The sequence below is a fragment of the Aquila chrysaetos genome, chromosome 10, assembly GCF_900496995.4.
Source record: "Aquila chrysaetos chrysaetos chromosome 10, bAquChr1.4, whole genome shotgun sequence".
NCBI lineage: Eukaryota > Metazoa > Chordata > Aves > Accipitriformes > Accipitridae > Aquila > Aquila chrysaetos.
In genome coordinates, this window is record NC_044013.1 from 35,889,467 (window position 1) to 35,900,129 (window position 10,663).

At 66.0% G+C, this 10,663-nt stretch overlaps 1 protein-coding gene across 1 annotated transcript; it reads right to left on the reverse strand.

Annotated features, from left to right (window-relative positions):
* Positions 1 to 2: 2 nt before the first annotated feature.
* On the reverse strand, positions 3 to 10,384 carry LOC115347770 (ras GTPase-activating protein 4-like). Its single transcript, XM_030029454.1, has 21 exons — positions 10,235 to 10,384; positions 5,988 to 6,044; positions 5,455 to 5,568; positions 5,033 to 5,094; positions 4,778 to 4,910; positions 4,393 to 4,474; positions 4,079 to 4,210; positions 3,906 to 3,997; positions 3,505 to 3,628; positions 3,244 to 3,397; positions 2,832 to 2,896; positions 2,486 to 2,598; positions 2,229 to 2,415; positions 1,929 to 2,066; positions 1,496 to 1,807; positions 1,270 to 1,407; positions 1,059 to 1,194; positions 846 to 966; positions 701 to 759; positions 447 to 547; positions 3 to 245 (listed from the first exon to the last, which is right to left on the reverse strand). Exons 1-21 carry the CDS (start codon positions 10,372 to 10,374, stop codon positions 3 to 5), a joined length of 2,703 nt encoding a protein of 900 aa, XP_029885314.1. The 5' UTR covers positions 10,375 to 10,384.
* Between the last annotated feature and the right edge of the window lie 279 nt (positions 10,385 to 10,663).

The window sequence follows — 10,663 nt, forward strand, 5'->3', positions numbered from 1 at the left end:
CGTCACCAGTGCCGCCACCAGTAGAGCCACCAGCAGAGCTTGCACCAGGCTGCCAGCAGAACCACCGGCGACACCGCCACCAGCCGGGCCACCAGAAATGGCATCACCAGCAGTGTCACCAGAGATGGCACCAGGGCCACCAGTGACACCACCACCAGCCAGACCACCAGAAATGGCATCACCAGCAGTGCCACCAGCGATGTCACCAGGGCCACCATGAGCAGGGCCACCAGTGCTGCCACCACCTGAACCACCAGTGCCACCAGCAGAGCTTTAACCACTCCCCAGCCCAGCGCTGTCCCGTCCCCCCCACCCCGAGCCACCAGTGCCACGGACAGGACAGGGCTGCAGGGTACAAAGTGCCTTTATTGCCACCGCCGCGGTCCCCAAGTCACGGGGACCCCCACCCCCCCGGGGCCGGGGGGGGGCTGCACCGGGCCCCTCACGTCTGCCTCGCAGCTTCCGGGCCTGCCCTCCAGGCGGTGGCAGCCCTCCAGGTCCCCCAGCACCCCGAAGAGCCGGCTCAGCCCCTCGGGCAGGGGGGTGCCTGCAGGGAGCGGGGGGGAGCAGCAGTGAGACCCCGCACCCCCAAGGGGGGCACCCCACAACCACCACAGCCCCCCCCCCCAACCACTGGGGACAAGTCCCAACCAGAGCATCCCCAACGGGGTCCCCAAAATCCCCCGCCCCCCACACCTACCTTCACCCCGGGCGCCATTTGGGGCACCCTCTGGCTCCAGCAGCTCCCAGTACTTTTCCCTAGGGAGAGGAGGAGGAGAGGGACGGGCTGTTGGCAGGAGGACGGGGGGGGGGTGCAGGGGGGTCCCCCCGGGGCGGGGGCTCACCGGAGGGTCCCTCGGAGACCCTGGAGGTGGTGGAAGAGGCGCTGCGCCTCCGCCGCGGGGTCCAGGGGGTCACTCCAGTCCTGCAGGGTGACGCCGTGCCGGGTCCGGTCGCACCCCAGCCCTGCGGGACAGCGGGCTCACGACGGCGGTGGGGGGACAACGACGACACCCCGCCAGCACCCCCGAGGGGGTCCCGGGTGCCCTGCCCGGTACCTGTCCTCTCCTTCTGGTGACAGCAGCTCCACTTGTCCCCGCGGAAGACGCCGGGGTGGTAGGCACGGAGCACGCGGGGGTTGTTGACGCAGACCTTGCGCAGGGCCGACAGCCACTGGTTCAGCTCGTTGACGCACTGCGGGGGGACGACGGTCAGGGGGCTGCGACGCCCCTCGGGGGGGGGGTAACGCGCGTGTCGTCCCCGTCCCACCTTGCACTGGAGGTAGGCCGTCTCCTGCTGCCCGCCCGCGCCCACGTAGACCACCTGCATGACGTGGGAGCTCCCGAAGCTCTTCTCCTCCACCTTCTCGGCAGCGAGGATGTCGGCCAGGGCGATGGCACCGCTACGCTGATGGCGGGGCACAACGGATGTGACACAGGGCGTCAGCGCCACGTACCCTGCCACCACCCTCGCAGCCCCCCCGGCGCCCCCCTACCTCCGCGCCGGGGCTCTTGCCGAAGCTGAGGGCCTCCCCGGTGAGGCAGAAGTGGAGCTTCTTGGCGGCGGCCGGCAGCGGCCCCTTGCCCCGCGTCTTGTGGACGAAGAGCGGCCCCTCCTTCACCACCACGGCGGGGGGGCCCAGCGGTCCCCCCTCACCTTCCTCCTCCTCTTCCTCCGTCCCCACCAGCCGGGAGATGAAGTCCTTCATCTGGGCGATGCCCTGCTGCAGGGCGGGCAGCAGCGGTGCCAGCCAGGTCTCCTTGGCCCGCCCGGCTGCCGGCTCCATGTTGCCCACCATCTGGACAGCCTGGAGACCCCCGGGGACGGCGGCGTCACCGGCCCTCCCCAATGGGAAGCAGCCGGGCACCCCAAAAACCCCACCTGGGTGACACCACACCCCCCCCCCACGGTGTCCCCCCTCGTCCCACCTTGGCCAGGAGCAGCAGCGTGCGGCTGGTGCGCGCGTCGGCGTGCGTCTCCCGCAGGTGAAAGAGCTTGGGGGTCATGATGGCCGGCGAGAAGAAGCGGAGGCAGAGGAAGCTGGTGACAGCCACGAACTTGACGTGCTGCAGCCGACCGAGGCGGGGGGAGAGGTGTGAGGGTCCGCCCCAACGCGGGACGGCCCCGGGTACCGCGTACATCGACGCGCCAGGCACAGGGGGGCTGGCTTCAACATCAAACTGGGTGGTTGTTTGCGTGCAGCACAGCCCCCCCGTCCCTGTCCCAACCTGGTGCTGGGGGAATCGCTCCCCGACGCGCCGGAAGAGCTGCCGGAAAGCGGTGCGGATGACGGGGGGACACGCGGGGGCCGACTTGATGATGGCGTCCAGCAGCTCGCCCAGGTAGGACTGGAGGTGCTGGCGGCCCTGCTCGATCACCTCGCCCTCCGTCTGCACCCGGTGCAGCCCCGAGCACCTGCGGGCACCGGCACCGTCAACCCCACGGCCAGGGCCCCCCCCGCCCCACCGCCCCGTGCACCCCTTACCCGACGTCTTTGATCTCCACCTTGCCGGGGTCCAGCTCCACGTACTTCTTCTCCTCGAACACGCGGGTGATGGTGGGTCCCAGGATGGCGTGCAGGTACGGCATCCCTGTCACCTGCCGAGGGACCGCGCAGGGGACGGCGATGGGGGGCACGGCCGCAGGTTCGGCACCCGACACCCCCAGACTCCCCGATAAGGGTGACCCAGGGGACCTTCTCCAACCTCCCAGTCCCAAGGGAAGACACAGCCCCACCAGCCCTCCCAGTACTCCCCCCGGGAACCGGCCCCAGTGGGGACAGCCCAGAGCCAGGGTGACCCGGGAAGAGCAGGTTTCGGGTGGTGTGGCACCTTGAGGAAGGACTCCATCGACTTTGAGGCCAGGGAGTTGCTCCGGAACAAAGTGTTGGGCTCGCCTGCAAAACAGGAGAGGGTCTGTGGCCTGGGGGACGGCCACAGGTCACCCACCGGGCAGCTGCAATCATGGGGGGGCATTTACAGGGGCTGTGCCCTCCAACCCCGGCCATTTCCATGGGAGTTACGGGGATTTCCTAACCTCAAGCCACCTGCTCCTCCACCAACCTCAGCCAACCTCAGCCCGTGAGTTGCTTGGGATGAACCCAACAGGTTCCCACCCAGAGCACAGCGTGATGGCTGAACCTCAACCGTCACCCCAGAAAAGTCACCGCGCAAGGTCCCGGAGGTTTTGCAGCCCCAGGAGATGGTTGGAAGCCTTTGGCTCCGCTCCCCGCTCCAGCCTTACAGGGCTTGGCCAGCTCCAGCTCGAAGAGCAGGTCCAGGAACTCCTTGACCAGCCCTTGGCCCAGGAAGAGTTTGACCAAGTTGACGGCGACCTCCTGCCGGCACTCGGCCGTGGTAGTTTCATCCAGGAGGGTGACCAGGTGCACTTGGCCGTCCTGGTGGGGAGAGGCACCACGACGTGATGGGCCGAGGGAGACGAATGCCCTGGCAGAGAGCCGGAGGAAGGTGGGTGCCCCGGCAGGGCTTTGCGTGGACCCCTCACCTGGCGCCCCGACTTCACCTCCTGGCACAGGAGCTGGACCAGGGGCTGGTAGCAGTGGGAGGGCAGCACCGTCTCGTCCCGCAGCCTCACCTGCAGCTGCAGCGAGCCCAAGCTGCTTCGGTGCCTGCAGGAGCACAGGGTGGGTGGGTGGACGGAGGGATGGATGCAGGGATGGAGAAGTACTTCACCAAGCAGGAGGCGGCCCAACAGCCCGGGAAAGCCTGGCCGGGCAGGTGGGGCTGCCCTGCACTTACCCCCCGCTCCCAGAAAAGGGCATTTCCAGGAGCTGCCCCTCCAAAGGGATGATGCTTCCCAGGAATAACCCCCTCCCCAACGCCACTGTGGACAACGGCACTGGGACCACCCCTGGTACCCTCCAACAACCCCATGCTGAGACTCACTCGTCCTCCCTCGGCTTGGACTTGTCCGGCCGCAGCCCGAACCAGCCCTCCTCCTGCCCGGCCGCCTCCAGCCCCTGGACGCTGAACACCACCTAGGAGGGGATGGCAGGAGGGGGTCGGGCAGGCAGCCGGGCAGGCCCCCCCGGCAGCGGTGACGGGGTTTGGGGGCTCACCTTGCCCAAGAAGTCGTTCCTGCCGACGAGGTCCCAGTCCCACACCTCCACGCACAGCTTCTCCCCGGCGGGCTCAGCCAGCTCGAACTCGAAGGTCTCGTTCCAGCGGGGGTAGCAGGATTTCTTGACCACCTGCAAAGGCAACGGCTTCATCCCCTCTCGCCAGGTGGATCCAACGCCCCCCTGGGGATGCCAAGATGGGGATGCCGGAGGACAGGGATGGCTCCTGGCTGAGGTCCGGGCTTCCCAGTGAGATAATTTCACCTGCACCGCCAGCGGGTTGGGGGATCACGACAAACTGAAGTCGAACTCACGGTGCTCTCCTGCACCTTCCCGTTGTAGCGCAGGCGGACAAAGGGGTCGGAGGCGCCGTTCCGGTCCTTCCTGGCCAAATCCCTGCCGAGGAGAGGGGGAATTTCCCAGTATCCTCCCAAAATAAGGGCACCCGCGGCACCCACTCCCCTCCTCGGTTCCCCAGCATCTCGAGATGCACACCCTAAAGACCAGCAGACGAGGCGGACCCTGCCCCGGGACCCCCGTCAGGTGCTGGGTGGTGGGGAGGATGCTCTGCACCCAAGGCAGGATAACTGAGAAGACACTGATACAGTGGGGAAACCGAGTCACGGAGCAGCCAGGACTCACCGTACACATCCCAGCTGCACACGCAGCCCCCTGCCACCCCCCGTGTCCCCTCCTCACCTGGCTTCCAGCACGGTGCAGCGCAGCAGCCGCCGGCTGCCCTGGCTCCCCAGGACCTCCACCCGCAGGTGGATCTCCCCCTGCACCTCCTCGTCGGGGTCCACCTCGCTGAGGCTCATCCAGCCGCTGTAGCCTGCGGGAAAAGACGGCACCCTCATGGGGGGGGGTGTCACCGGGGGGACCTTCGGGACCGGCTCGTCGCAGGGGTGGGAGACGGGTCCCTGCTGGGACCCTGCCGGCCACCCGTCCCCTTACCCTTGGGGTGCTCCGCCAGCATGTCCCGGGTGATGCAGACCTTCCCGATAACATCATCGCGGCTGGAAAACAGAAGCCGAGAGCAGGACACGGCGTGGGATCGGAGCCCGCCCGCTCCGCCGGGCCCCAGGCGGGACAGCCCCTGCCTGCGTTTCGGCGGGGAAAAATGGTGCCCGGGTATCCCGGGCTGGGGCCACCACGGCGTGTCTGTCCCCATGGAGCGTGTCAGCCACCCTTTGCTGCCAGCTGGAAAATAACCTCAGGAAACAACTTCACCCGTTTGTGTCCCAAAGCCCAAGCCAGCATGGCCAGACGTGGATTCTCTGGTGTCTACAATGGGGTTGAGCACGCAGGCAGGCAAAGCCACCAACCTCCGAGTCCCCATGCCGAGCCCCCACCGCCCTGCAGCCGACCTCCCGTACCTGAGCGCATCCTCATCCATGACGTAGATGGAGATGCTGTGAAAGGTGGGCTGGAGCTGCACCTCGTATTCCTCCCCCCAGAACGGGGACAATGTCTTCCACACCGTGGCAGTCCTGCGGGGCAGATGGCACTGGTGACGGGGGGGGAACACGGGGCTGCCTCACCGGGGCACTCCCCACCTCCCCAGCCCTGTGAGCTCCCCGGCTTTCTGTGACACATGGCGGGGGGCAGCACCCACAGTTTTGGACCCTCAGCTGGGGCAGGGAATGGGTCCCTGTCCCCGTCCTGTCTTGGGGTTCTGGGCTGGCAAGACATGGGGGGGGTCACTTACAGGGTGGGGGGTGGCCATGAGCTGTTAGACATCGCAGCCTGCGTCTGCAGGAGCAGCTCAGCCCAAAGCAGGTAATAATAATAATAATAATAATAACAACAACAACAACATTGTGCCTGCAGCAGGGTGGCTGGAGGAACCTGCCAGGAGCCAGGTGTGCCAGCAGGTTTGAGGACCAGCCAGGGACATGCAGCCACTCACCTGATGATGGCTTCATTGTCGATCTTCACGATGCAGTACGGGTCGCTGCTCCCCGTGCTAGAAGGACACGGCACGGCTCTGTCAGCGCCGCCAGCCACGGCCCTGGCCCCCCACCCCAACCCCACGGGGCTCTCATGGTCATGGGCGACCAAAACCTTCAGCCCTGGCAAACCCACCTCGCAGGTGCCCCTTGTAGGGACACCCCGGGGCTATGGGGTGCTGGGGTACAGAGGCAGCCCCAGAAGCCAAAGAATTCGGCGGGTGGATTTGACCATGGCTGCAGGCACATGGTGACCCCGGCTTCACTCCCAGCCCGGGGAAACGCATCCCTGACCGTGTCCGGCCACCACATCCCGCTGGCAGCTGAAAGTGGCTTTCCTCTTCCAAATAGGAAGGCAAAGAACAAACAAAACCCACCCTTTCCCCGAAACGGCTTCAGGCACCCGCAGCCCCGTCGCACACACTGGAAGCGAGGCCACAGCAGCCTCCTCCAGCCCCGGGGTGCACCCAGAGCCCAACACCTCTGTAGGGACGGGGACATCCCTGGGGACACCTCCAGTGATGCAGAGGGTGTGAAGGGCAGGCAGCGTGTGCCGCGGTAGCCACGGGCTGTTGGCAGCCGCCGCGATGCTCTGACCCCGCTTCCTCCCCGGGGATGACCCGAGTCATCGCTCCTGTGCGCCGCTGCCAAAAAAAAAAATCATCATTTTACAGCTTATTGCCCCAGTTATTCAGAAACGAGGTGACTCAGTTGGAGGCAGGGGTGGGGGCTCCGGCCGGAGGCAGAGGAGCCGGCAGGACCCGGGTGCTGGCCAAGAGGGTGGAAAGGTTGTGGCTCCTGTCCCGCAGGCAGCCGGCACAGAGCAGCCTGCTCTGAGCACGGTTACTCATTAACGCCGGTCCTCGTAGCCTTCGTCAGCCAGCCACGAGTGTCCCGGAGAAGCGGGGGGGGGGACCGCACGGGTGGGGACCCCAAGCACGGAGCGATTTCTCCATCCCAAAACCATGGAGGTTGAAAGCCAGCTGCTGGGGGGGATTAAAAGGGTTTGGGGGATTGAAAGGGTTTGAGGTGCTCCCTGCCCTGCAAAACACGGCTGCGGGGGGGTTCTTTTCTCTGGGTCGTGCATCCCGGGTACCACACTGGCATCCCCATCACGAGGCACCCCAAGCATTTCGGGCCACACGTGGTGCTGGCAGCGCAGGCAGGTTGCTAAGACCAGCTTTCTGCCTGCCTGCTCCCATCTCCAGCCCTCCACTCGAGAGGGTTTTAATGAGGGCGGTGGATGAAGCACCTTTAACCAGAGCCTCTTGCTGACACTCCCTGCCTTATGCAAACCATCAAGCGGGCAGGGAGCACGCAGGCAGAAAGGGAACATCTGCCCACCCGAGCCGTGCCCGGCAACGCAGGGCAGGCTTCAGATGGGAGCTGCCTCGACACCGGCAGCGGGAAAACCTTGTCCCCAGCACGGGGACGTTTTGAGCACACGGGCCCCTCCGCGTCCCCCGGGACGCAAGGTGCCACGGAGCCACCCTTGCGATACTCGGGCATCGCGTGCTCCAGGGATTAAAAAGCAGGGCGGCCAAAATCCGTCCTCCCGTGGGCTGTGATCCGCATCAGCGAGGGATAAATCCCCGCTCCAAAGGCGGGTGGGGAAACCCGGCACCGCACTGGGTGACATCGTCCGCGCAGCATCGTCATCCCTGGACGCTAACCGGCGCCCGGGAGATGTCAAGGGAAGAGATTGATAAGGTTTGCAGGCGCTCAGCGGGCGCTGGGCATCCTGCTGGTGCCTGCGCAGGGCACGGCTCGCTTCGGCCACCAGCCCCGGCCCCCCCACGCCGGCACGGGCGGCCGCGGGAGGCGAGACTGGGGGGCTGGTGCAGGGGAAGGAGCTAGGAAAGGGGAAGGCTGGGCTTTAAAAAGAGGAAATGAAGACTGAAGCGTTAAAGACGGATAGCACAGTATAAATTGGGGGGGTGAGGGTGGGAGGAAATAAACATGCATGCTTCCCGGAGCCATCCATCCCAGCAGGCAGCGCCGGGGGCTGAGGCATTGAGTTTTGCAATTAAAAATTCACTGGTGTAGACAGCAGCGCCGCTTTGCCCAGCCCCTGGGGGGGCAATAAAATAGACTAAAATAAACCAAAACAAAATAAAAAATTTCCTTGTTTTCTTGCAATGAAAATGCAGGGGAGGATTTTGCAGCGCTCAGCTGGGAGGGGGCTCACGCTCCCACTGCGTCCTGGGGGGGGACACAGGGGCAGAGCCCACCCAGGCCTGAGCCAGAGCTGCTGCGGCCGTTCCCGCCTGCCTGGGTTTTGGACCTGGCGTTAGGCAGTGACGTGCCGGAGGGCGAAAGCAGGAGCGGGTTTCCTGCCTCTTTATGGGCAGTTTCATGGTTTGGTGGCCGTACGGTGCCAAGCCCCGCGCTGGGCGGGCGCTGGCTTGGAAGACAAAACCAAACAGCGGCTCTTCTGCACCAGGAAGAGGTGGGAGACCTGTGGGCACAGTCCCACAGTCTGGCACCGAGGCTAAACCCCACTGAAATCACCCTGCTGCCGCCGGGGGAAGAGGGGGCTGCCGGTGGCACGGCTCCTTGGAGCGGGGTGGCACCAGGGGACTTACAAACCACAGCAACATCGGCCAAATCCTGCTCCTGCAACTGCCTCTGCTGAATCCGGCAGGAGCTGGGGGGGGGGCCCACAGGGGTTTGGGGGTGCCCCGTCACCCGTGGGTGCTTGCAAGCAAAGTCTGACCTGCGAATATGCCCAGGGCTGCCGTTGACACCCTGCAGATGGATTTCCCCCCCTGGGACACGGGCAGCCATCCCAAAGGCTGCGCCAGGGCAGAGCGGAGAACCGGATCCCATAAGCCCCCGTCCACAGGGGAGGGGGCCGGCGGCCAGCGGCCACCAAGGTCAGGCGGCAGCGGGTGAGAGTGCCGGATCCGGCGCTCGGGTTTCCCTCCTTGCCGGGGTGGCAGCTCTCCCTGCCCAAAGCCGCGTCCCAAAGCCTCCGATCTGGAAAGCTCCGCTCGAGGAGTTATCGCACAGCGGCTTTCTGCAACACATTCTCCTAAAAAGCAAAGCCTCCTAAAAACCAGAGCCTGCCCACGCTGGTTCAAGCTGCCAGCAGGGAGTTATGCCAAGGGATTTAAAAATCAGGCCCCGACACATGGGATTTAAAAAAAGAAAAAAAAAAAAAAAAAAGTCATGTTTCTTTCCTTGTTTATCCTCTTTTTCCATGACGGCTGCAGGGATTTTTTGCTGGTTTTCCGGCAGCCCCGACCCTGCCCGGCTGCCAAGCACTCCCCAACAGCCTCCCACTGCCTTGGCAGCTGGGGGCCACCCCGATGCCGTCCCCCCGGTGCCACCCCAATGTTGTCCCCACATCCCACCCCATAAGGATCAGAGCGATGAGGCTAATGCCAGGAGACGTGGGCAGCCCATGGGGGGCTGCCAAGGAGTGAAAGCCCGACCCAAGGGGCTGCCAGCGGAGCCCGCCGGACCGCAGCCAGATGGGCTTGAGCCAAGGCTGGGAATGGAGCGGTGACGGGGGCCCGAGCACCCGGGCTCCTCCTTGCTCCTTCTGGGGGACGGCCTGCTGTACCAGGCAGGGGTCCTGCTGCATGTCCAGGGGTCCCCCCCAAAGGACCCAGTTCCAGGGCCAGATAAGGGGGGTGCATGGTGGGGGTAGCCCTGCCCCATGGCAGCACAGGGGGAGCCCCACAAACTGGGGGCATTGCTGGGGGCACCCCACAGTACTGGGTGCTCCTGGGAGGCAACCTTAAAGCCATCCCTGGGGGTGTCCCCAAGCAGGGGGACACCAAAGTGCTCCTGAGGGAGTCCCCAGAGCACCGAGAACTGCTGCGGGCACCCAAAACCCCTGAGCCTGGTGGGGAACCTCGAAGCAAGGGCGATTCCAAAGCCACCCTGGGGACAACCCCCAAAGCACAGGCACCGCTGGGGGGACACCCCAAAGTCACCCTGGGGGGACCCCCCAATGCAAGAGGACCCCACGGCCATCCTGGAGGGAACCCCCGAAGCACAGGCACTGCTGAGGGGGACCCCAAGCCATTCTGGGCGAGCCCCCAAAGCAGGGGGGACACCCCAAAGCCACCCTGGGAGGGGTGTCCCCAAAGCACAGGGACCTGTTGGAGGGACACCCCACAGCACTCCTGGGGCAGGGGGGGGGCTCCCTCCCGGGGTGTCCCCCCAAACCCGTCCCGGCCCCCCCGGGGGCACTCACATGTCCTTGGCGGGCAGGTTCCTGCCCTCCACGATGCGGATGGAGAGCGCGCTCCGCCGGGCCATGGCGGGCGGGCAGCGGAGCGGAGCCGAGGGAGCGGAGCGCAGCCTCGAACCCGCGGCGCCCAGCCCCGCGCCCATGTGCGGGCCGGCGCCGCCAGCCGCCAATCAGCGCGCGGGGCGGGACGAGAGGCGGGACCGGAAGCCTTTCCCTGGCGGCGATTGGGTGATTATAGCTTGCCGTCGGCCGGGGGGGTGGAGCCTGGGTGGGAGTGGGAGTGGCTCAAGCTGGGTGGGCGGGGCTCAGGCGGGCGTGGGCGGGGCCGATGCGGAGGCGCTCCGGAGCGGAGCGGGGTGCCGGGGGGGGACGGGGACACCCCGGGGGGGACGGGGACACCCCGCGCTGCCGTGGGTGCCGGGGGTGCTCAGC